The sequence below is a fragment of the Gavia stellata genome, chromosome 18 (assembly GCF_030936135.1).
Source record: "Gavia stellata isolate bGavSte3 chromosome 18, bGavSte3.hap2, whole genome shotgun sequence".
Taxonomy (NCBI): domain Eukaryota; kingdom Metazoa; phylum Chordata; class Aves; order Gaviiformes; family Gaviidae; genus Gavia; species Gavia stellata.
This window is the reverse complement of record NC_082611.1, coordinates 7,132,751-7,158,315: the sequence shown is the minus strand read 5'-3', so window position 1 is coordinate 7,158,315 and position 25,565 is coordinate 7,132,751. Positions and strand designations below refer to the sequence as shown.

Genomic DNA, 25,565 nt, shown 5'->3' with positions numbered 1-25,565 from the left:
GTAGTTTGGTGGGGTTTTGCTAGGTGTCTGTTCACCAAACCGATGAAGCATCCGGATTTCCCGTATGTTCTTCTGCACACCTGACTGGTCTGTTATTCCAATGTAGTTAAAACACATGTGAAAGCTAGATTTCTCTGTAGTACTGAACGTATGTATTGATTTCACATGTGCCTGTGAGATACAGATATCTATGTATATACAGAAAGATCTATATATATATATCTGTATAAAAATTACTTAATGGTTTATAAAGACTAATAACTTCTATTATAATTGTTAATGGCTTCTACTAGGTAGATGCCCAGATCAAAGAATCTGTCAAGCTAATGCTTTTTGGTCATCAACAAGAAGACTTTCCCGAATCGCTTCTCCAATGGCTTACATCCAATTTTGTGAGCAAAAGTGATCTGCAGACTTTGCTGCGGGATCTGGAGTTGCAGATCCTCAAGAATATTACTCTCCATATGTCTGTTACAAACCAAAAACTTACATCTGAAGTAGTAACAAATGCTGTGACTAATGCAGGGATTTCTGGAATCACAGAAGCGGTGAGTGAGTTTAAGTTCCCAAAAGTTCAGCTAAAACTGTAAAGAGTCCTTTTATAGGCATTTTGTGGAGCATGACTGTCAATATAAATGTTAATGATTTTCAGAGATGTTGGGAATGTTAACTGAAATGGGGAGAACTACAGAAAATGCGTTATCAAGTGTAATCCTACAGCATTGCTTGTTGCCTGTTGTGAATGTTTGTGGTTTTTTCCAAAGTATGCTATCTTGAAAACTGAAAAATTCCCAAAAAAACAAGTGTACCAAAGAAATGCATCTCAGGGTCTTGGGAAGGTGGGGGAAAGAATGCAACTTTTGAAGAAAACACCAGTCAAGATGCAGTATGAATTCATATTTTAAACCAGACAACCATGACTTAAAAATAGCCTCTGTCTTGACAAAAGCTTTCAAAGACTTGTGATGGAGTGCAGCATCTCAAAAAAAAAAAAGCTTATATACATATATACAGATGTGTATATATAAATTATTTTAGCAGTTGATATTATTAAAATCTTTCTCTTTCCCTTCTCCTCTTCTATGTGTACCTGCAGCAAGCACAGATTATTGTAAACAATGCACTGAAACTCTACTCTCAAGACAAGACTGGTATGGTGGATTTTGCCTTGGAATCTGGAGGTAAATAGTAGAGGAAACACCATTTCTGCTATTCATGTTATTTATAGTATTTACTAAAAATCTTAAAATGAAGATTAAAGGTTAGTAGAGCATCCTTGTGTGTTGCCTGATCATCAGACTACTACGACCTATGTGTGTTGTTTACAGGTTTATATATCAGCCTAGGTATGCATGGACAGGGATAGAATAGTTCTTCTAAGCATGTGCACAACTGGATAATAGAGAACCACAGATCTGTTTGTGTGGAGTGTACACACCACTGAACTCACTAGGGAAAATGTGTATTTTTCAGCCCTCTTAAATGAAAAACCTTAACATGTTCTTGAACTAACATTGTACTTGATAGAAGCATTGTATGCCCAGAAAATTGTTAGACTTTGACAATATCTTTCATAGTTTTTTTTTCTGAGGAAAATAACTGGTATATTCATTAAGCTTTCTACAAATCTCTGCCTTAAAAGTCTTCAGGAAGAAATGAGTAATTATTTTTGCTAACCCGATACATCTTTTTTGAGGTGGCAGCATTCTGAGTACTCGCTGTTCTGAAACCTATGAGACCAAAACAGCATTAATTAGCCTCTTCGGAATTCCTCTGTGGTACTTCTCTCAGTCTCCCAGAGTGGTGATTCAGGTAATTAAAGGCCGAGTAAACAAATTCAGCAATGTTATTTTGTGTTGAGTGGTTTGGATTGTCTTTTGTATGCTGGATGTTTCTGTCTAATATATTGGAGGGCATGGGTACTTGGAACTATGTTCCCAAGAGTGGGATTCTTCTGGTAGTTCCTGGGCACTGCTTAAGTCCTACTCCAGCAAAATTAAGACCTTTCCAGGAGGCGTGGGTGGTGCATTGGACTTCTGCAAAGTGTGAGCACTGGGAAGGCTTCTGTTGAGAAGTAATCTCAAGGTGGGTCTTCAAAACACTGCTGATAGTTCAGGTGGATATGCTTTCTTCCTGAAGAGTTCTACTAAATAGATTATACTCTGCCACTTGCTATCTAAGACTGTCCCTAATAATTCAGAATTCATTGCAACTCTATTACAAAATAATCATTAGAAAATGCTTGTGGCTGGTTGTTGTTGTTGTTGTGTCCCATCCTGTTCTCTCCTCCTTTCTTCTGTCTAGCCGGACATGTATCCAGGCAACTGCTGGGCTTTCAAAGGATCACAGGGGTATCTTGTAGTTAGACTTTCGATGAAGATCTATCCAACTGCCTTTACAGTGGAACACATACCAAAAACACTTTCACCAACAGGAAATATCACCAGTGCTCCTAGGAACTTTTCAGTATATGTAAGTCTGTCTCTGAACTTAAGTTGATGTTTGTACACATAAAGAATATTTGTGTTACATGTCTTGGAAAATAATGACTTAAGGGAGGACAGCTAAGAAGAGAAACCGTTTCTGTCATTGCTCTTAAAATTGCTTATTTTTTTATGATCTTTGAGATTAGGAATAAGAAGTGTTGCAAGTAATTTTGGGGGAGTTGTTTCTTCTCTCTTGCTTTATACAGTAATAAACATTTTTGGAGGGAGATGATGGTTTTTAATTTCATGTAGTTTTTCCATATACTTTGATTGTTCCATCCTTCTTCCACTCCTCCCCCTCCCCCTGCCCCCCAATTTTGGCTCTTCACCTTATCTATGATGTGCCTTAAATCTTCTTTTTTAAATTGATTTTAAAAATCAATTGCATGATTGTGGAACAGAACACCACAGAGAATTTTTTATCTAGTTCTTTTAAATGCTTAAGCAGTCATCTGCAAGCATCTGAATCTTGACTTCAGTCTTGTTTATAGCCTTTATGTTTTCTCATTCTTCTTTGTCCTGAGCAGTTTATATTGTATGCTGTGATAGTGGTTTTGCCATGGAAACTAAGGGGTTTGACCATGTAAATATATAAAGATAGCACAACTATTTGCAGTGCCAGAAACACAAATATGGAGCCGTGTGTGAACAAGCGTTAAGTTCCATGGGAAACATTCTGATACTGGTTTGATAGACTTCTGAATGCTGTCTGTTGGTACTCCATTATGTAGACATGCTTCTAGTTTTGGTTTGATTTCAAATTTGACAGAAGCAAAAATCTTTATCCTGTTGTTATAGGGTCTAGATGATGAGTATCAAGAAGAAGGCAAGCTTCTAGGACAGTATGTCTACGATCAAGGAGGAGAACCACTGCAGATGTTTCCAGTGATGGTAAGTCTGGATGATAAGATTTAAAATGTCAGGAGAAAGGTACTATGGTAAGGCACAATGGGCAGTGAAGGAAAAGGCCTCGTTCTCTGTTGGGCACTGTAGAAACTGAGGCAGAAAGTGTCTCCCCATCTGCCTCAAAACCTATGGTCTAAATAGAGTAGAGGGGAGGAAAGATTTGTGCCAGCTGGACACAAATGGTTTAAAGATGCTAAACATATGAAGAGTCTGCTTCATACTTCTTCTGACTCCCTTCACAAATAACTCCTTGTAAGGCAGGGAAGGTTCTGTTCAAAGTGGCAGAAAGTTCCCAAGGCATAACTTAATTATTAATAAAAGTTGGTAGTTGCAGGAATCTAAGAAAACAACTTCAGTTGCACCTGTTTATACTAAAAACCTAACTCTGGTTTGTGTGTTTGCTTTTTCCTTCTCCAGGAGAAAAGTGAAAACGCATTCCAAATAGTGGAACTGAGAATTTTTTCTAATTGGGGACATGCAGAATATACATGCCTTTATCGGTTCAGAGTGCATGGGAAACCTGCCGAATAATCTCCTACACTACAGCTTGGGTTGGTTTTGTTGTTGTACATTTTGTTCTCAATTTGTATATACCGGAAAGCCTAGAACACTGGAATCTTTAAAGGACGAGGATGCAAGATATATACTGCAGAACTGTTGATCCTCTGATAAAGGCAGAAGACACTCAGCAGAATTGTATAAAAAACAATTTTTATTTGCTCTAATGCTCAGCTTGTAATTGCTAGTTAGCTTTATATTTTTGTGTCCATGCTGAGAGAAATAATGCATGCGAACTACTCTGGTTCATAAGCCCAGCTGGCAAACAGGTGACACCTATTTTATTACAAATGAATGTATAGGGTTTTTTAAAAGAATAAACCACACTTTCTGCAACTAGGAATCTGTTTGTTTTTAAATCCAAGACTTAACTGCATACTTCTGTTAGCTCAGCACCATAGGCCAAAAACTGTGGTACATTTTAAACACTGACTGTGGCTAAAGGTGTCCTTCAGTTGACCCTTGGTTTTGACCTTTTTGGTGGATCCAAAAGGGCTTCTTTGATACATGCTGAATATAAATAAATATTACTGTCAGGGAAAGTTAACACAACCAAAACTAGTTTAAACACCAGCGACTGAGAATGCTTTACTGTAATTTGTGGCCATGAATTGCCCTAAAAGTCAGGGATAACTTTAACTGAAGTTATTTTAAGGGTTTTTACCATAGCAGCTTGGCCAGTTTGTTCTTCTTTAGTGTTAATTCCAAATCTTGGCCTTGATGTACTGACTAACTGGATCGGAGCTGATAAGCCTGCTAAATTGCTTAGTAAATGTTAGTATACAGCAATTAAACAATCTTAATTTGTCAAAAGTGATCTTTTTGGGACAGTAATTCCTTTGGCTGGTTCATTGTTATACTCGGATGTGGTACTGTGAGAATGCAGTGTGTGGAAAACATGACTGAAGTAAACCTCAACACTCCACATTTACAAGTAGGACTTCTGCTCAGTACTGCTGCATTGAAATAACGGGCATTCTTTAGAACATCCCCTGAAACCTTAGTCAGGTAGGAGAACATGAATGATGTCTTGCTCTCAAAAGCAACATTTTCATGTAGAATGAGATGAAATTGCTTATTGCCTCCCTTAGGATTGCTACTTTGAAGATCCTTGTCAGAAAAGATTTCTGAAACATACTCATATGCGGAATTTTTATCTTGCTGTTATAATGCATTTTATAGTTACACATGAACTGTTAACACATGGAACTGCTGACTGGTTTTCTGAATAGTTATGTATGTTGCACAACAGTCCTCGAATGTTTAAAAAAAGTCTCTGTATGAAGAACTCTTTTTTTTTTTTTTTTCACTTGAGCTCGAGACAGAACCTATGGCCTACGCAGAGGAGCTAGATTACATGTGTACAGGTGTTTTCATATTATAGGTTGCATATTTAAAATTGTCCTGTATAAATTGAAATTAGGTAGCTGGGGTGGGAATATTTTGAATAACACTAACTTATTTTTAAAAAAGCAAGATAGGACTTTGTGCAATGTATTTTTGTAAATGCTTTTCAAAATGTCTGTTATTCTTTGCTGCCTCTGAACTGACAAGATGCTATTGAGATGTTTAAATAAAGAGTTTTAATTTTTGAAAGTGCATGTAATATTTGAAACAAGAAATAAAGCTGCTTTTCTGTATTTTTGATTACCTGCTTAAATAACTGAGGACATTAGAGACGATAATAGTAAACAAATGCCCGTTGCTATAGTGGTAGGCAGAATAGGTTTTCCCCATGGCTTGTTTCCAAATACAATCTACCTCTGTCTCCCCATGCTCTGCTTCCCTTCGGAAGAGATCTGTGCTGGGGGTGGGAAGTGCTTCTCTAGAGGGTCACAAAACTTCGGAGTGCAACTCCAGGAGGAGTATGTGTTCTACAGCCCGGGCTCGCTTTTCCGCCTGCGTTTCTGCGAAGTGCAGTATGTTGTGCCCCTTGGCGCACGTTTTCCAAGGAAGAAACCCCACATGTTGGTAGTTGCTTGATGGGTTTCAGCCATTTGCAACACACTGTCTAAAGTTCACGCTGGGAATGTTTCGGGTTTTTTTTAAACTGTTTCCTCAGCCTTGTTGCCTGTGTCCCTGAGGACTGCCTGCAAGCCATAACCCTTCCTCCCTTTTTCACATTCTACTTTTTCCCTGGTTCTGCGGTGACGGGAATCAATCCTGGCAGAGGCCGAAGACTGGGGGTTTCTTTTTAATTCCCATTTTTAGCCGGTTAACGGGCCCGGCGCCTCCCCGTTGGGCGGAGCTCGTTCGCAAACACGAGCCTGGTTTTCTCCCCCTGCCCGGGGGTGCCCTCCCGACGGCTGCCGCCCCCCGCAGCCCCGAGCCCGCCACTGGCGCTGCCGCTCAGGCCCCTCCGCCCCGCCCCGCCCCGCCCCGCCCCTGGCGCACCACGTGACGCAGCCGCGCCTCCTGAGCCTCGCAGGCCGCCGTCAGAGTGGGCGGAAGCCGGGCAGCGAGGCGCGCGGCCCGCGACGCCGTTCCGGGGCTGCGTGCGTCTGCGCCCGCCCCCCGCCCTCCCCTCCCCCTCCTCCGCGTTGATGGCGGCGGCGATTATGGCGGCGGAGCAGGAAGCCGCGAAAGGCGGCGGCAGGAACCGCGGCGGCGTGCAGCGCGTGGAGGGCAAGCTGCGCGCCAGCGTCGAGAAGGGCGACTACTACGAGGCCCACCAGATGTACCGGACGCTCTTCTTCAGGTAGGGCCCTGCGCGGCCCGCCGCCCTGCCCCTCCCCCGCCCGGCCTTCCAGAGCCTTCCCACGTACTGTACTGCTGCTGCCCGCCGCGCCCACGCCCGCTCGCCATTGGCCGCCGCTTCTGCCCATTTCTGCCTCCTGCTCTCTCATTGGGCCGCGGGGGGGCGGGGTGGGGCGGGTACGTGCCGTGGACGGTAGGGCGAGCGGCGCCAGCCCAAGCAGGGCCCGGGCCAGGGCCCGGCCTCGGCCTGAGGGCAGTGGGCGGCCCGCGGGTTGCTCCGGCTCGGCTCGGCTCGGCTCGGCTCGGCTCGGTCGCCTCCCCCCTCCCTCAGGCCCGGCCGCCCCTGGAGGGGTGCGGCGGCTGTGTGTGAGGGCTTGGGGGCGGCGTGGGGAGCCGCTGCTCGCCGGCCTTTGAAGGTGAACTCCGACCGCGGCGCGGCCGGGCCCAGCGGCCCGACCCGACCCCGCAGGCCCGGCTGACGGAGGGGGCGGCGGCGGCAGCAGCAGCAGCGGCAGCATCTGGGCACGGCGGGGGCTCCCTGCCGCCGCCTCCCGGGAGCGCACCGTCCCGTCCCCTTGACGTGCAGGGGGCGTCTTGCGTCATACTTCCCAGCGGTCACGGACAGAGCTGAATTTTGTCCCCCGTCCCCAGACGTCCCTTGGTGGCCTCACGTCCCGAGGAGGCCGAGTAAGGTCCCCTTGCCAGGCGGGATGGCCTCGGCCTGCGTCCCCAGAGCATCCCCTGGGGGCTCGGGTCTGGGCCCCTCACGTGTCCCTGGCCTCAGGGCCATGCATGAGCTCCTCAAGCAGATGCCTTCTTAACAGCCTCTGGTTTGCCAGCTTATTGCAGCCGTCAGCCTGGCTGCGAAGTGGATTGTTGCAGGGTTTTAAGGTTTTGGCTTGATTATTGCTCAGCCAAGAAACAGGCCTACTTTGCTGCGTGTTAGTCACCCCCCGGTATCGCTTTCAGGAAGGGGCAGCTCTCAGAATGGCAAGAATCACCTGCACAGAGGAATTTTATTGGAATAGATTCTAGTTGGTGTAATGTTTGTGTACATGACAGTGACTAAGTAGAGCAGACCTGCACGGTTTATTCAGAAATACTACTACTAACTGTTACATCACAAGAAACTTAGTTTTATTGCAAACCTTTTTTAGACTTCTTTATTTTATTTTTCACCACCACTGTAACTTGCAGTGGACACCCTTTCTTTGATCAAAATTTAAAATGTAGACCCTTGCTTTCAGGGGCACAGAATAAGGTATGTCTTCTAGGGGCTTCCTCAGTTGGTCCCAGCTTTGTTTACTTGTGGTTCTGCTGGGGGAGGACAGGTGGGGAAACTGCCTTCTGAGTCTTGGTAGCTCACTTGTGTGTCACCTCCCCTCAGAGCTCGTCTGAGTTGGAATGGGAACAGGCCCGTGGGTATCCACAGAAAAATAGCAGCCGGGTATGTGGCGTCCTTGGTGCACAGTCCTACTCCTGCTACCAGTGTACATTAGACAGCCTGCCCTACCCTGTATACCAAGCACCATTAAATTAAAGCCGTTGTGTTCTGCCGTAGCTTTCTGGTGGGATCAGTGAGGGCACCATCTAGGCCTTAAGACTTAAATTGTATTTGGGAATAAATCTAAATTTAAGACAAAGGATGGCCTATTTTATAGTAAGGATTATGTGATGTGATGGCTGCAGTGGCAGAAGATGACTTGGCTCAGCAGGTCACTTCTCATCCAGTCTTCTGAATGTATTAACTCACATACTTTGCTTAAGCCTCCCTGAATTAATTTGAAATCAAAGAGCCTCCTTTTCCATTTTAAATGCAAGTGAAAGGAGGTGCTCAATTAAATGAAAAGGTGACATTTGCATAGCTAGGAAGAGAGTTTGCTTCTAGGCAAAAAGATGTAATGTGGCTATGAAACTTGTCTGGAGAGTCACTGAGGCCAAAAAAGAGTCCTGGATAGTCTTGTCTGTCCTCTGTAAATTGTATGTTATATGTCAGCAGTTTTCCAGAGACACATTAACATGGAATGAGATGATCTCAGCTGTGGATCTGTACTTGGGATAGCCAGCGCTTACTTGTTTTAAACAACACCAGCCTGTGAAATGTTCATCTGTTCTGTCATGAGTTACGTGTTAGACTTGAAATCGTGACTCAGAGTTTCAAAAGTCATAAACAGAGATGTATTTGAGGGTGGAGGAGGAAAGATTACCATAAACCTGCCTGACCCCGGGCAGCGAGTCCTGTGCTCCTCTGAATAGGAATATCTGGACCAGTGTTGTTACTATACAGGCTGACTGGCTTGAACTCTTCTCTGTTAATGGTTTGGTGATTGAGTCAAACTTCAAAGTTTAACATCCCTGTTATGTTGACATCTTTTCCTGATGCTTGTAGGTACTTTTTCTGCTATAAATGATCTGTTTCAGGATTTCAGTTACGAAAATGTTTCTCTCTTGTCCTAAATGCCCCTTAGATCAATGTAGTGAGTATTTATTTTTATGAAAAATTCTTTGTAAATAAAAGGTTTTTTTAAAAAAAAAAAAAAGACAGTGCTTTTAAATGTATTTTATATTGCAAAACTGTTTTCAGCATCTTTTAGCATCTGCTGTAATAATTCCCAGACTAGGAGCTCCCAAATAGCATTGGGAATCTACTGGAAGTAGAATTTGTGGAAGTGGATCCACACTGAGATTCAGAGTCAAACGCCTAGAAGCACACCTGGATGTGAGGCCAACTATAAAAATTTTGGAACTGCCTATCCATTTGACTAACGTGAAGAGCGTTTGCTATGGTGATTGCAAGTCTGAATTGTTGAGGATACTTATTCCAAAAAAACACCATCATGCCATCCATTATTACAGTTCTGTTAACTGTTTTGGACGAAAGACCTTGGGGTTTTTGGAAGACTATGAGCAGGATGGGAGGACTGTCTCATCCCTTGTTTGTTGTCTGGTCTGGTTTTACCAGTAGGACCTGTCCCTGGGACTGTCAAGTGTGACAGGAATCTCACCTGCAGCACAAGAGCTTTTGGGATCCACCATTTGCTCATTTTCCCTCTGGTTAGTGTGAGCCCCTCCATGCCCACACTGTTGCACCGCTTCCCTGACTGCTTCACTCCCAGAACCACCGACCCCTCTCTGTTACCCTGCGGGGACGCTTGTGCATTGGGTCTGCTGTATGGGGGGGCCTTGTCACTGCAGGAGCTGAGAGGCTGCTCTGACCGCTGAGAACAGAGAGGGGTGAAAGCGGGGTGCAGCACGAGCAGGTGTCGTAGGGGACAAAACAAATATTGCAGATAGTAAAGCAGTGTGGTAGAACTGACGTCTTATCTTTTTGATATGAGCAAATTGGCTGTTGTTATTAACTACTCAGAAAACAGACTTTTTGAGAAGCAGCTAAGAGAAATGGAAATTGGAAACTATCTGCTGCCCCACCTCAACTGCTTTTATAGGAAATGCTGCAGTTACAATCTAGAGATGTGACTATCCAAGACCTTTAGTTACCGATGATGATGATGTGCAGGAGGCTGCAATCACAGCACCACAATAAGAGGTAACCATTGGGAATAAATTCTTTTACTTTTCGTTTCTTGGTTAACTCTTAAGCGAGGAAGGTGGAAGCAGCAGCAGGTATGTTTTGAAGCATTATATTTGAGAGACCAGACTTGTTTCTTTTATGAATTGGTGACTCTGTAAATTATTGCATGGTAAATCTTGCTGGCTGCTCTTGTCTTACTAGACCCTATCAGAGACAAGGTACTTTGGTTCAGCAGAGGACTAGTATGTGGTTGATGTCCCCTAGCAGAGAGTAGTAGTGGTCAGAGAGACTTAAACCAGTGGAAAGGAGACATCGCTGAGTAGAGGGCTGGAGTCACTTGGGCGGCGCTGGGTGTGCAGGCTGTCCAGGGTGTATTCTGAAAATGGTTTCACTGCGATGGCTTTGGTTTTGATAAAGCCTCTAATGGGACAGTCTGAGCAGTGTAGTTCAGTGCATTGGCATCTTTTACTCAGGTCAACTCTTGGGATCATTTCCTTTTTCTTTGTTTTAGCCCAAATCAGGTTTGAAGCTCTCAAGTTCTCGTTCTTGCACTTTTTGCTTGTATTCCATCAAGCCTGGAGTGGAAAACAAATTGTAGCTTGCAGTTAAAGTTACGTCATTATTGAAACTAACCTGATTAAAAAATAAATCCCTTATCGCCTTTATTTTAAATTTTAGTAGTCTTTAATCCTTTAAATGTAAGTAACTTTAAGTATACACAACTTATTTAGTGGTAATTTTTATCAAGGCTTTGGTATTGTTTTCAGGTATATGTCACAAGGAAAACATGCAGAAGCCAGAGAACTAATGTATTCAGGGGCTTTGCTGTTCTTCAGTCATAACCAGGTAAGTCACTGGTTTTATGTGTGTCGTCTGGGGGGGGGGGGGTGTTATTCCAAGATTTTGAGGGGTGAATGGTGAATTCTCAATGGTAAATGTTTGGGGTAATTGCTTTGTAATCTTTTGTTTTATCTCTTTGTTGAGCCTTTCTCCACAAAGAAGGATTATGCCAAACTGGAACATAAAGCAGAAGTGTTTGTGAGCATCCAGACAATAATCGTAACCATATTTGTTTTGCTTTCCTGGAGGCTTCTCTTTTGATGCCGTCAAGTTACTATAATTTTTTTATAAGAGAAGGTTGAGACTTGATACCATGAATTGGCTGTAGATGTTGATGAAGTTGTTAAATCTGCATCTGACAAAATTCTGGTTGGTGTTTTCTTTTATGTACTGATATGTTCATCACTGCCAGTATGTGTCTGTCTTGTAGCAAAACAGTGCTGCTGATCTGTCCATGCTGGTTTTGGAGTCTTTGGAGAAATCGGATGCAAAAGTAGCGGATGACCTTTTAGGTGAGGTGACCTCTGCGCTCGGTTTGATGGTGTTTAGATGTGCTTTCACTTCACAGTGACTGTTGTTAACAGTCTTGAAACCTGAAATCCTTTTTGTATGCCCTCCCACATGGCTAAGGATTACCTTCATCATAGAAATGGACTGGGGGTAAACTTTATTAGAGAATAATGGATTCCCGATAACTTTGTGGGCATGCTTAGAACAAACATTGCTGTCTTGTGGCATTGTCCTTTCCTTGATGCAGCAATAATGTATTGTCTGCACAGTCATTGATGTCCCCAGGGCTTTGGTGGACGGTGGTTTCCCACCCTAGCAGTGTAGTAGTGTGCACATTATTTGTGGTTCAGCTGTTCACAAGGAAATTTTTCTTGTTTGACTGTGAGATTTGGTAAGCAGGCAATTCAGGGAGACATTCTTAAGAGCTGCCTGGGCAGACTACTGCTGCAGCATGGGCGAACCGCTATTAACAACCTGCGGATGGAGACAGACAGTCAGAGGCCATTTGTTGTTTACTTAGATCAGCTCTGACATTTTGTATCCCATCTATGACTTCTGGTGGTGCTTTTCCAAACTACAGCCCTCTGTCCCTCACAGCTTCCCAATGAATGGCAAGCAGTCCCGTAACTTGCAGTCTTTCCTCCTCCTTGGAACTGCATGGTCCTTTGGAATATCCTGTCCCAAACAATGAGACAGGGAAGCTGTCACCAGCTGACTGCAAGGCACAGCTTTTGGCTGTGGAGCAGTCATACGAGTATTGCTGGCTGATAGATGCAAGATTGACTTGATGTGACTTGCAAGATTAACTTGAAGTGGCTCAAGTTCAAAGTCACTCTTTTTTAAGGTGGCTTATGGAGGTCATTAAGGGAGCTTAAAGACACAATAGCACTGTAACTTAAATGTTGTACCTTAAATATGCACTATAAGTGGCAGTTCATCCTGTTCCTATTAATACTAAATATTTGTGAATCTTATTGCTTCTAGAAAACTTGGCTAAATTGTTTAGTTTAATGGATCCAAATTCTCCAGAAAGAGTGGCTTTTGTATCCAGAGCACTAAAATGGTCTAGCGGGGGATCAGGAAAACTTGGACATCCAAAACTGCACCAGTTACTAGCAATTACCCTGTGGAAAGGTAAGCAAAATCAACTGGCTTTTCTGTGTTTTGTTTTGAAAATGTTGGAAGTATGATATTGTAAGAGATCTACTCTGGAAATAATCTAAGAAAGCTGGGATGGAAATGATTGATTGAGTTCTGCTATTAACCTGATTTTTGCAATAACTTCAGCTTAATGTTACTAACAAAAAAAACCCTAGGGCTGTAACTCCCTATTATTGCAAAACCCAAAACACAACTGCTGTAAAGCTGTCTGCAAAAGGAAGGTTGATCCTTTAGATGTTGAGGTAGTTTGATTGAGTCATTAGGAGGAAAATTGCTGGGGAGCAAAGCTGTTCTATTGTGGGTTTTTTGGTTTTAAATCCTGGATAAACATGACAAAGATTGAAATACAACACCTAACATCCAAAACACTGTCTGGATCTGTAATTAGGTACTTTTTGAGATGTTGACCAGCAGGCTTATTCCAGAATGAATGCTCTTGCCTTTGATTTATGTGGGATTTTATCACTTGTGATGGGATGCAAGATAAACCAAAAATGCACTAAATAATTATTTTAATTGTGGATGATAGCCAGTTTTTAAAGTCTTATGTTCAAAACATAACAAAGGTGAGTGAGAACAGTTAAATAAATGCCATCTCTTCTGTGGCTTCTCATTAATTAATAGCTGTGCAAGATGATTGTTTGTTTATTTTAAATTTTTCAGTAGCTGCAGTGATGATAGTGGTTTTATAAAACAATCCTGACCCAATGGTCAACATTCCAGCTCATTGCCTTTCTGCATGCCATAGGCAATCCCATAGCTTTTTATGTTAGCTTGATGGCTGCTGCCAGCCAGAAAGGGAAGATTTCCCCCAGAGCATTTAAGTTAGGAGCCGAGATACGATTAGGATAAGAAACGGTTGCATTCTGAAAGTAAAAATCCCCATTTTGTAGCCATCTGCTCACTGTTCTTTTGAAGTCAAAATGTGTATGTTTATGTTTTCTCAGTCTGTAGTTTTTGAGAGTTTCATTAGAAAAGGCTCAGATTTTTTTTAAAAAAAGCTTTTAAGTTCCAAAAATTCGCAGCTATCCAGTTTTCATCTGTCATTGCAGTGATTTTCTATGGTGCTTTGCTTCAAGTTCAGTTCTAACAAATAGTCATTTCTTACACCTTTTTTTCCTGTGTAATTGCTGTTCTATTCAGCATATGGAAGCAATTTTAATTTTGATAGCGAGAGTGGGCTAAGCTAAAAATAGGAAATGCCTTCTTTCTGTGCACTTAGAAAGAAGGACGCTGAAGGTGCTGTTTGACTTCTTGGTGCACATGGTCTAATACGGAACTTCTTGATTCTTCTCCTGAGCACTGATGATAGCACATGAAGTGTCAATATGCAGTTAGATAAAATGATATGACCGTAGGTCAAGCTGTCTGTCCCAGTGGTAGCTGTGTTTTGTGGTGGCATTGAATAAGCGGTGTTTAATAGCTGTTGTTCAAATGTATTTAGGATAACATTTATTATCTCCCTTTACAAATGGTCTGTTACTTAGAAAGGAAAAAGCTCTCTTTTTGCTAGTTGTCTTGTTTATATACCATGTGTGTAGCTCTTGTCCTTTTACCAGCTGTAGTGTACAAGCCTAACAAATTTGTTTTTATGTTCAGGTATGATGAACTGATTTCTTAAAAGCCATTTTCTTTTTCCTTTTATAGAGCAAAACTATAGTGAATCTCGGTATCACTTCTTGCACTCCACAGATGGCGAAGGATGTGCAAATATGCTAGTAGAATACTCCTCGTCCAGGGGATATCGCAGTGAGGTGGACATGTTTGTAGCACAGGCAGTACTACAGTAGGTGTTAAACTTTTTTTAACTACTTTGCTGAGATGATTCTGTGTTTGAGGCCAATCTAATTTAAACATGATAACTGTAGGTTAACCATGCATCCTTTTCAAAAGAAACTGCGAAACTGGTCAGAGCTTCTGAAACTCACTTTGTGTAGTAACAACAGGAGAAAACCATCTCAAAACTGGTGTGTTTAATTGGTCAGATTGGGGAGAGAAAAAAAAAACACCAAAAAACGTATTAAGGTCAACACCTGAAATCATGTTAATTGCTTGAAGAATTAATGTAATCTGTTTGACCTTGAAAGCACAATTCTTAGCTTTGTTAACACCACTTTATGTCTAGTAAGGGCTTACCTTGACGTTCTTACCAAGACTGGGCCTAAGCGGGGTCTGTATTTACCTTTAGTGTAGTACTTGCTCTCAGTCTCGTTGTCCTAAGAGACAATTTGTCTTGGGTCACCCTGGTCTGTGAGCAACAGTGCGATGGTTCAAGGTTTGGCAAAGTTGCTGGTGGCTTTCATTTACTTTGGGCATTTATTTTGTAGGAAGTGGGAATGCAAGCTATTATGTGCCTTTGCAGAGCTCATGTCCAATTAAGGTTGACAAAGCCAATTTTACTGTGTTTAATCAGCTGATGGGTTTCTTCAGTCAGGGAAAGCAGCTCATGGAGGAGTCTGAGGAGGAGGTGGAGACAGGACTGTGCAGCAGGGAGTCATGGAGAGAGTAGGTGTTGGGGGAGAGGGAGGAGGTGAGAGCGAGTCTGTCTCTCTTTTGGCAGCAGTGAGCTATCATGTCAGATCTGTCCTGCTTTCCATAGCTGGTTGATAGAGATTGCAGAGATTTTGAGCGGTAGAAAATCCTTTGTGGAAATCCAGTATACGCAGCCCTCTTAAACAATTTTATGGGGCTTTGTTCTGGAGGGGGGTGGAATTCTGGGGAGAAGTTATGAGTAAGAGATTATTTTTTCAGTATTTATACAGCAGTACTACTGCATCCTTTACTGGCCTATATCTCAAATACTGTACTAAATCCTCTTACATAGCAGTTTCTACTCTAATGAAAATAATTGCAGTTCCTTGCTCAGCAGTAAAGCAAAAGAGCCCAATGCCCTCGCACGTGTGAGGGTGCAGAATTGGGAGGCCAGCATGGGACCAAAAATGAGACTGCTTGTGGCAGCCTTCCCAGTGCTTGCTGACAGCATTTGTCCCAGAAAAAGTCTCTTGTTAGGCCTATGGGAATTGCAGAGATTGTTCAGGTCCAGTCAATTTAACTGGCAAAGATTTGATCAGTTTGGGAAATCGATCTGTTAACTGGTGACAAATGGCTTGGAAGCTCCAAGTGTAGCTTTATTATGAGACTTTTAGATACGTGTGTCAAACTTATTAGTGGTCCTGATGCCATGTTATTTTGAGGTAGTGCTAATAGAATGACAGTCATTGGATGCTGGCTGATATACATACTGAAAGGAGATGTGTTTGGGAGTGGGTGGGGCCAGGAGAGAGATCTTTGATTAAGTTTTTACCCCAGCATAGTAAACTCTGGACCAGTAAATGCAATGTCATGTTTAATTTGAATCATGTGGTAGCCAGTTTTTCCACATTTTGATTTAATTCATGCCCTCTTTTAGTAACCGTCCCGTATACAATCTGCTAAGCTCTTGGTTCAGCTCATTGTATTAGTATTTAATGTCAGTTCTCCCTCTGGACCATTCCACAATGTAGTTTAGTAGCGATTTTCCTCTTCCTCAATTGATAGCCAAACCTTTGCCAAAGATGTACATCTCTACCAGTTAGGGTTTCTGCCATCAGTTTAAGCCCGAGATGGCTTCTATGCACAAATGAAGTAGAGATGGCTGAGCTTTTGGCTTCCCTTTTTCTTTCTGCATGTGAAACTACTTCTGTGCCTTTTATTTTTAACTTGCCCTGTTCTGTTTCCTTTTGCAGATTTCTCTGCTTAAAAAATAAGACCAGCGCATCAGTTGTTTTTACGACATACACACAGAAACATCCTTCAATAGAAAAGGGTCCGCCCTTTGTTCAACCACTGCTAAACTTCATCTGGTTTCTGTTATTGGCAGTTGATGGGTACAGTCTGATTTTTCTCATGTTGCTCTTGGTTTCCTTTTCAGTTGTTACTGAGATTACATTTTTGGCTCTTTCCTTTCTAGAGGAAAACTAACAGTATTTACAGTATTGTGTGAACAGTATCAACCTTCACTGAAAAGAGATCCTATGTATAATGAGGTGAGTTACTTGTAGTCGTAAACAGGATTTAACCTACAGAATTAGTTAAATAATAGCTGATTGTCTCCTGTTTTGTGACTTGTAGGTAGGAGTCAGTGATCTAGCTTGTGTGGTGTGACTGCTGCCCATAGTATTTCCACCTGTAAACAAAGTAGCTGACATTGTTCTTCATCTTGTCTCGTTTCAGTACCTAGATAGAATAGGACAGCTTTTCTTTGGTGTTCCGCCCAAGCAGACATCGTCCTACGGCGGATTACTAGGTAAGGTTTATGCCGACAATTGTTTATAGATACCACCAGTCTTTCCAGAGCACAGTGGCTTATATAAAACGGCTGTGCTGGAAATGGGTAATTTTTTGTTCTAATGAATATATCAGTTTTTTCATAGCCTGTAGAAACAGTCAGTACCATAGAATACAAGATGAATTGGTTGCATGTGAAATTAATTTGGTGAAGCTAGCAGACTTTTCATCTTTGAGAAGGGGAGAAGCATGTAAATGACTCTTACGGTTAATTTTTGACATTATGGTATAACTTCCAAATGTAAAGTAAAATCTTATTTGTGTTAGAGCTTAATTTCCTCAGACTTCAGTGGCTGATTTTCCTTAAGTCAAGTCTGGGACTTTGGTAGAGATCTAACCAGTCCTGATATAAAATGAATGTTCCCAAAGTAGAAGTTCTGAAATTAATACTGCCCTTCTACAAGAAATGAAAGGGAACAGAGAAATTCAGCCCTCATTTCCTGGTTCTTGAATGAAATGTGAGCAAATTGATCTGGATTACTTTTGCAAAATCTGATGTTTTCCCTTGAGAACTAAGCTTCTCTGTTTGTAAACTGAATTGAAGCTTTACCTGCAAATGTCAATTCACTGATACTCAAAGTTTGATGAAAAAAACATGAGTGTCATAGATCCCATATGTAAATAACAGCTTTTCAGCAATGCAAGCATCTTTAAATTGAATAAAACAGGGAGAAAGCGTAAATGAGTCTCAAAGAAGTTCTTTACAGTGTGATGCAGACCATCGCTGTCTTTTGAGAGTTTCACTGCTGGAGGTGTGTCTTTCCCTATTTGGTTGGGTTCTTTTTTCCCTCTCAGGGTGCAGCTATAGTACATAAGTATGCAACTTGGTGTTTTTTTCGAGTGTACTCTTAGAGAAGGAACAGTATCAAAATACAGCTTCCCAAATCAATAAATTCTTAATGGAAACTGCTGTGGGAATACTAATGTCTTGCTCAGACTCTTTTAATTCAAAATCCTCTTATTTTATTTTATTTTATTATTATTGAAATCTGCACCCTAGAAGGATGGTAGGAGAATAGTTAAAGTTTTTGAGATGAAAATGTAAAACTAGCAATTTTGACTGTCTTGTATTTCATTATAGGAAACCTTTTAAACAGCCTGATGGGAACTGGAGAAGATGACGACACAGAAGATGGTCAGGAAGATAGCAGCCCTATTGAGCTCGACTGAATGTTGTTGTCATTGGGTGCCGTGTAAATCTGATGATTCGATGACTCCAAAGACAGTTTTGGAATTTGAATCCTGCAGTTGTTTCCTGGCACCTAAAAGGGCTCCTCCGGTCTTTTAGAAATGGTTGCTGAAATGTTTATAATGTTCGGTCTATATTATTTATGTAAAAAAAGAAAGAAACCAACAGAAAGTAGCCAAACGAACCAATCGGAGCAATTGTTAGCAGGTTTCTGATACAGCGGCTGGTGACTTTGATTAAAGTATAGTCTTCTACGGTTTCTGATGCAGTATTCCCTTTTGCACAGTAACTCAATAAAGCATAAATATGGGTCTTGTACTTCACAGCCTACCCGATACCATCTTTGTTACGAGAAAGCCTCCTTGACCTCTGCCACCTCCAAGGAAGATCTCGAAAGGCAGGGTGATCAATTGAATAATTTATTTGCGAGGCTGATGCCAAAAGTACTGCAAGACGAGCCAAGCAGCATAATTTGAGATGCGCATCCAAGAGACATTGATGCCAAGAACTCGCTTCCACTGCCGTGAGTAACATGCACGCTGTTCATACTGCCTTTCACTCTCCTTAAGGTCTGGCTCTGGCCGAGCCCACGTGTGTGTTTAGCCGATACTTCCTGAAAAGCACAAGATTGAATTGCTCTTGAGTAAGAGCCAGTCAGTGGAACATAACATAGGTAATTGGCTTCCATGTGGATCTCTCTTGCTTAGGTATAAAAATTTGGCTCATGGCTCTACTCCTTTGGAACACATCCTTTTTCAGTGCAAGTTCACAACCATACGTAAAGGTGACGGCGTTCTAGTGAATTAAATGATTTGCCGCAAGCAACGTATGTGTTTGAACTGGAGCTGTATGTAAAGAAAAGGGATACTGCAAAACTTTTGGTTCTTTATGATATATTTATTTTTCTTGGGTGATGATTGATTCATTTAACACTTTCTGTAAAAAAGAATAAATTGATAAATAATGGAGTAACTTCAACCCCAGTGGTAGGCATAGCCATTCTACATCTCCTCTTTAATGCAGCACAGCGGATGTCAGTGGTACAGTGAACAGATGAAATGGTGGGGAAACGCTTTATTTTTTCATGATGAAAATAAAAAGGCTTAGATTAATAAACAGCAATCATGCATGGGGGGAGGGAGGGATTAATACAAATTTATTGACTGTATGAAAAAGAAAAGGCATTGAAAGGAAGACTTTGTGTTAATTGTGAAGTCTCAAATAAACACTTTATACCAGGCCGTGCGATATTGCTGCTTTCTGAGAGTTTCACGAGCAGAGATCTTACTTTCCTTGCTTTTTTTCCTCCTCTGCGTTTTGACGATGGGTCACCCAGACCTTAGTGCTGCAGATTTACCTCTGTGCAGTAAAGGCATAGTTTTAGTCAGGTACTGTACTGTCTGGGGCAGGTGTGGATCGCTTTGAGTTGCAGCAAGTTCAGGGAAGAAGCCCCTACCTGGGATGATGCTGTAGACATCTAAAATAATAAATGATCTGGGATGCCGGCAGCAGGTAAGAGCCATGTCATTTCATTGCCTTTGGCTGCCAGGGAACATGCCTGTCTCGGGGCAGCTTACAGTGTCCGCAGGTGTCCAGCAGCAACAGCCCCTCCTGTGTCCTGCATCAACAGCTAAAGATGAGTTTATGTGCTCACCTCTGCTCTGCCAGGTCTGGGCTGCCACCACCTCCAGCGTCCCCTTGATTTGTGCCTCACATGTGCCCAGCTTGAGCCCCAGCCCTGCCGGGAGGGCAGCACCCCACAGCCAGGGAGCCTGCAGCATGCCCACAGGCAGCTGCGCTGCTGCCCCAGGGCAGGTCTGGGTGTATGTACAAAATACCTACCTGAGTAATTCAGCAGTATATGTGTGTTTGTATAAAATAATATATATTAAAATATATATATATAGAGACACACACACATGCATGTGTGTATATACACACAAATATAACCAGCCTTTTGTGTATATAATAATTTATAATTAAATAATTGTATGACATATAATTTATAATATTAATTATATTATTCTTAATTATACATGCACACAATCTTTATAGCTAGCTATAAACGCAAACGAACTAGCCCAGCCTCTCCTCTCCCTGCTTCTGACACACCTGGGCTTTTAAGTAAGTCTGAGTGAGTGATGGGGGGTGTGTGTAAAATACATATTTATAAATACTTTTAAAATATAAATTAAACATCTATCTATAGTTGTGCATACACACATGCATGTGGATATATGTATGTTTATATGCAATACATTTCTCTTAAATTTATAAATATATTTATATATATATAAGTTGTAGCTATATAAAAAGTATACACATGTATATTTATACCTAATTAAATATTTTATAAATTTGCAATTATAAAAATGTCTCTGTAGATAGACAGATGTGTATGAAATACCTTTAGCTTATATATTTGTAAATTATATGTCTAATGATAGCTACATATATACATGCCTGTGTTGATATGAACTATATTCAGCTCACATGCACACACATAGAAGTGTATTATATATTGTGCTGTATCTATCTACTATGCACAGTTTATAATTGTGTCTGTGACTATTCAACTCTCATAGAATTTATTTCTATATTCCTGAGAAATATGTTTCTTCAGTGTATGTGTGTGCATACATAGATATAAAATAGACGTAGTATATATAAAATGTAAACAATGTGCACTATATAATACACACATATACACAAGTAAGTATAATATATATTATGTTATATAATACACATAAATATGTGTGCGTAGTTTACATGAAGTAGATGTACCTGGTATACACACACACGTGTGCGGCTGCCCCCCACTCCCCTCCACCCACAGTGGGCAGCCCTGAGGGGGGTGGGCAGATGGTTTTGCAGGTGTCCTGCACCCCCAGGGCTCTACCAGCACCCTCACCTACTTGTTGTCATTTGTTGGTTTTTAACCCCACCTCCCTCCCCTGCCCCAGCACCACACAGCCAGGGCTCTGACATAATAATTTATTGGTTCAAATGACATTTAGTACCACAGTTGTCTTACCAGTGACAGAACGAATGCATACAGCCGATGAGATGCTCTCATTTACACACACCAATGTAAGAAACGCCTCCGACAGGTCAGTGTCTGGGGCTGGTGGACACTGGAAATTTCATTTTTGGGTAAAAATCCAGCACATGGTGTGCAGGTCCCAGCCCACCCGCTCCGACCGCAGGAATTACAGTGCTCAACACAGCGCTGAAACGTCACTTCAAGCAGCTTTTTTTTTTTTTTGGCAGGGGGAAAAAAATAATCAACAAAAAAAATTAAGAGAATTATTGGGGGTGGGAGGTGTGGGGAAACATGCAACCACCAGTTTGGAGAAGCAAGGTGCTGTCAGCCAGAGGGATGCGCCTGCCCAGGGGGCCAGGATGGGCTTTTATGGTGCCTCTCCACAAAACTGCACCTAAAGCTCAACACCCCCAACCCCCACTGGGCTCCCGAAATGGGGTGAACTCCCCTGAACCATGAAACAGGAACCTGGGGAGCAGGGGCACAGCAGGGCGGTGATGGGGGCCCGACCCCAAAAGCTTTGCTCCCCTGGCATCGCCTGGTGGCTCGGTGTCCGCCTGCACTGAGCACCCCTTCTCCGTGCCCTCCGTTAAGCAGATGATGAGGCCCACAAGGCCAACAATGCCGATTTCCCCTATTTCTAAATCCCGTGTGACCCTAGCCTGGGCATAGCACCACCACCGCTCCCCAGGTGAGGTAATTTACTTATCATTTACCCTGATGCCATCAGGAGGCTCAGCCCTTTCGCACATCACCAATTCAGATGTTTCCAGGTTGGTGCTTCACATCCCACGAGGACATCGCAGCTCAGGGACTCGCAGCCCCCCGGGGAAAGGGCTGGCGGAGAGCCGGGGCTGCGGGGACACTCAGCTCCAGCCCACACAGCCCAGCTGGTGGGGAAAAGCCCCATCTCTCCCCGAGATGCCACCAACAGTCTTTGCCATCCCGCCAAAGCCGGGTGGGACACCCCTTTCAGCGGGTGTGGGATGACGGAGTTGCAGGACCACCCATCCCAGCAGCGCATCCCACGGAGCGGCCACAGAGCTGAGTTTCAGGTTGGATCAGCAGCTTCTCCAACGTTTCACTGCCACCCTTCTTGGTTTCCAACAAGATCAAGTGAATGATGAGGGGAGAGGGAAGTATTATTATTATTACTGTTATTATTATTATTCATTATTTTTAACATTTGAAATAAAACCACATTGTGTTGTAAACAGAAGCTCACTCCTCAGGTCTGCCCAGCCAGTCCCAGCTAAGGTTTATGTTTGAAATGGGCTTCCACTGAAAGAAAAAAACAGAGAAAATAATAAAGTTAAAAGCAGGGCAAACCCTGGCAGGCGGCGACAGCCCGGCACAAGCCCACCCTGCGGCTGGTCCTTGTCTTGCTGATGCTCCTTGGCTCCGATTATCCTTATAACTGGGTGTCCGATCATCCTTATAGCACCGTGGACATCATGCCAGAGGCGATGAAGAGGGAAGGATACCATCCTCCTCCCCTCAGCGTGAGTCCCTCTCTGCTTGGACAGCCTTTGCCTCCTCCCCCGGGCAGGGGAGGGCTGCCCCGCTCACAGGGCACAGGAGGGAGCAATGCTGCTGCATCCCTGATCCCCCTCCATCCATCCCGTCCTCTAACACAGGGGAAATAAATGGGCCAAGGCTGACCTCCAGCCCCCGCCGGCAAACACACCTGCGTATTCCTGAGGCAGCATCGGCCGGCTTATAACTTTCTGAAAAGTCGTAATCCACTCCAGCTGGTCGTCCTCTGTCTCACAGGCAAAGAGGAATTTCCGATCCGGGGTGACGATGGTTATCCCATGCTGCCAGTGGTTTCCCTGCGTGGATGGTGGGAGCCCTTCCAGGACCTTGTAGCTGTTTTCCTTGCTCCCAATAAAAACTTCCCCTCTAGCAAAGGCATCCTAGGAGACAGCGGAGCGGTCAGGCAGGCACGACTGAGAAGGGGAGCTCTGCGTCCCGGGCAGCCAGGACACGGCTCACCCTGCACCACCCAGAAGCCCCATCGGCAAAGTGCAGCAGCCAAACACCAAAAGCAGCAGCCACCCCATGAAGCCTCACTCCAGCTCCTCCCAGGGGCACCCACGATACAGGACCAACACCAGGGATCCAAAATTCAGAAAAAAATGCCGTGGTGTGCAGGGTTTCCAAAGCATTTTTGGTGAAGCGCTGTGCACAGGGCTACTGCACGCTGGACACCAGGCAGATCCACCTAGCAGTGAGGGCTCAGTGCCCTCTTGGCTCTCCCACCAGCCTGAGCTTCACTGCCTATTATTATTACTACTACTACTACTATTATTATTGATAATTCCCAACACACAGCCCAGGCACCTTCATCTTACCAGGGGATCTTTGAAATACATGAGCCGTCGGTCATCCATGGTGAACCATCGCTTCTTGAATCCTTCTGTTTGCTGAAGAGTCAAAAAACGCCTGATCACACACCAAAGCAGCGCAGCTCCCTGCTTACCGGGCATGATCCAGGAGTATCAAGGCACTCAGAGGAGCCCAGTGGGCTGGGGGAGTTGGGGGCAGGAGGCTTCTGGGCCACCATAGCCAGGCTCTGGGCCAGCTATAGCCGGTGGGCTTGTAGGAATGGGGAGTGAAAGGGGAGGCGGGGTGGTTGGTCTGCAAAGTGGTTCTGGATTTTTTTAATGTTTGCTTCCAGGTGGGGAATGTGTATTAATGCATTCACGGCATTAAGGCTTTGCCTCTCCGGTGAGGGTGGGTTTGTGCTACCAGTGGACCCTTCTCAGACCCGTACAGAGCAAGGTTCGTGTTTAGAGGGACTGCAGAAACATTTCATGTCCTACCTTTGGCCCCGTTTTCTCCATGTACCCTTCCTTCAGGTAGTTTCTAGAAAGCTTTGGCACCAGCTGGAGCAACCAAAGAGGAGAGAAAAGAGAGAGCAGGGTCAGACGGAGGGAGCTGCGGCACCGCCGGGCATCACTGGAAGGAGAGCCCACGCCGAGCTCACCCCCAGCCCTGAGCCCACCCGATGGCTGTGGCTGAACGCTTCGGTCGCACTTCTCCAAAGCCCTCCCAAGAGGCGGGTGCAGAAACATGAAGCATCTTCGAGCACTTTGCCAGCAAAACCACCAGCCTCCAGAAGAAGCCCCCGGACCAAATCCCACTTCACCGGTCAGCTCCGGCGATGCATCTCCTCCACCAGACGCAGTGGGAGCTCCTCACGCAAGCCCTGAAGTATAATTTGCCTTTAAAACCCCATTAGCACACGCTACTGTGCGCTCCCCCTTCCTGCAGATACTGCTGACGCTACCAGCGCCGGGGATATTTTTCATGCTGCTTAGTGAAGACAAGGCAGTGGCTGTGAGATCTTTGCAGGTGCCTCTGAAATACTCGAAAGATGAAGAGTTTCACCAAAAATGGGGCTGACAAGCCTGGCCACACGCTGGTCCCACCTTTCATTTAAACAGGTTATTAATGGCTGCGTTTGCCAAACCACACTCCCACAACACCTAACCCTGCCCAACAGCAGCTCTGGTCGAGCAGGTGTGCGCTTGTAGGGCAAGGACACCCCAAAATACAACAGCCCAAAGAATCACACAGCTGCTTCACAGCCGCCGAGAGCATCTTCATCTCAGACGCTTCCTCATGGGCAGCAAAGGGCTCTGCAGCGTTCGTAGCCCAGCGTTTGGCTCCTGGGACAGGGCTGAGGACACTTTGCTAATCAAGGAGCTCATCACCCTGAGCTCCGAGAGGTTCCTTCACGAGGCCGTCTGGAGCTGGAGATGGGTCCCCGAAGCATCCTTCAGAGAGCCTTGCTCCCTGGGAGCTGCAGAGGCAGCCAGGCCCTCCTTAGGGTGGTGTCAGCAATTTATACCTCTCTACTGCATTTAACCTGGCTCCTGTTTAAATTTAATGCCTTTTCATCTCTCTGACAGGGTAAAGGAACCATAAATTAGATGCAAATGATGGCAACACCCGGGATGGAGCTACCTCGCATACATAACCCAGTCTCCACGGAGGTCTCCCCAAGCTGAATGCTGTGAAGCGTTCAGTATTTCAAGGTCGTAAATTAAACCTCACTAAACATTACACTCTGTTTCCCCCAAAGAATCATTGATGAGAAGGGGAAGAGGGTTGGACTTAATCTTACAGGTCTTTTCCAACCTTAGTGATTCTGTGATAAGTAAAAATAAAGATCACGTATCTCCCACCGCAACTGCCAGGGTGTGAGCATATAAACCCCCTCACCAACCGCTGGACAAATGGCAATGCTGTTAAGGTCTGTGGGGTTTTTTGGGGCAATTTGCTTCAGATGTGCCAACCAACTTTAACAGA

At 43.8% G+C, this 25,565-nt stretch overlaps 3 protein-coding genes across 3 annotated transcripts in view; 2 read left to right on the top strand and 1 right to left on the bottom strand.

Annotated features, from left to right (window-relative positions):
- SUN1 (Sad1 and UNC84 domain containing 1) overlaps nt 1-5,590 on the top strand; it is a 32,133-nt gene extending 26,543 nt beyond the window's left edge. Inside the window, exons 18-23 of the mRNA XM_059826487.1 lie at nt 294-548; nt 1,097-1,181; nt 1,697-1,812; nt 2,305-2,472; nt 3,285-3,377; nt 3,810-5,590. Coding sequence (XP_059682470.1) covers nt 294-548; nt 1,097-1,181; nt 1,697-1,812; nt 2,305-2,472; nt 3,285-3,377; nt 3,810-3,923 — 831 coding nt within the window. The 3' untranslated portion in view covers nt 3,924-5,590. The remainder of the gene's footprint in view (nt 1-293; nt 549-1,096; nt 1,182-1,696; nt 1,813-2,304; nt 2,473-3,284; nt 3,378-3,809) is intronic.
- Nucleotides 5,591-6,493: 903 nt separating this feature from the next.
- On the top strand, nt 6,494-19,441 carry GET4 (guided entry of tail-anchored proteins factor 4). Its single transcript, XM_059826366.1, has 9 exons — nt 6,494-6,648; nt 10,947-11,025; nt 11,450-11,531; nt 12,514-12,663; nt 14,338-14,476; nt 16,416-16,556; nt 16,640-16,715; nt 16,903-16,975; nt 18,098-19,441. Exons 1-9 carry the CDS (start codon nt 6,494-6,496, stop codon nt 18,184-18,186), a joined length of 984 nt encoding a protein of 327 aa, XP_059682349.1. The 3' UTR covers nt 18,187-19,441.
- A 1,751-nt stretch (nt 19,442-21,192) lies between these two features.
- The window catches only part of ADAP1 (ArfGAP with dual PH domains 1), a 62,702-nt gene continuing 58,329 nt past the window's right edge, over nt 21,193-25,565 (bottom strand). Inside the window, exons 8-11 of the mRNA XM_059826224.1 lie at nt 24,074-24,136; nt 23,603-23,674; nt 22,936-23,164; nt 21,193-22,529 (exon numbers count right to left, since the gene is read on the bottom strand). Coding sequence (XP_059682207.1) covers nt 22,501-22,529; nt 22,936-23,164; nt 23,603-23,674; nt 24,074-24,136 — 393 coding nt within the window. The 3' untranslated portion in view covers nt 21,193-22,500. The remainder of the gene's footprint in view (nt 22,530-22,935; nt 23,165-23,602; nt 23,675-24,073; nt 24,137-25,565) is intronic.

Bases quoted from the DNA above. Each gene is read 5' to 3' on its own strand.
- GET4 (XM_059826366.1), top strand. From the start codon at position 6,494: ATGGCGGCGGCGATTATGGCGGCGGAGCAGGAAGCCGCGAAAGGCGGC. The intron at 11,026-11,449 runs GTAAGTCACTGG...TCTGTCTTGTAG, and splicing joins TGTTCTTCAGTCATAACCAG to CAAAACAGTGCTGCTGATCT. The intron at 11,532-12,513 runs GTGAGGTGACCT...TATTGCTTCTAG, and splicing joins AGTAGCGGATGACCTTTTAG to AAAACTTGGCTAAATTGTTT.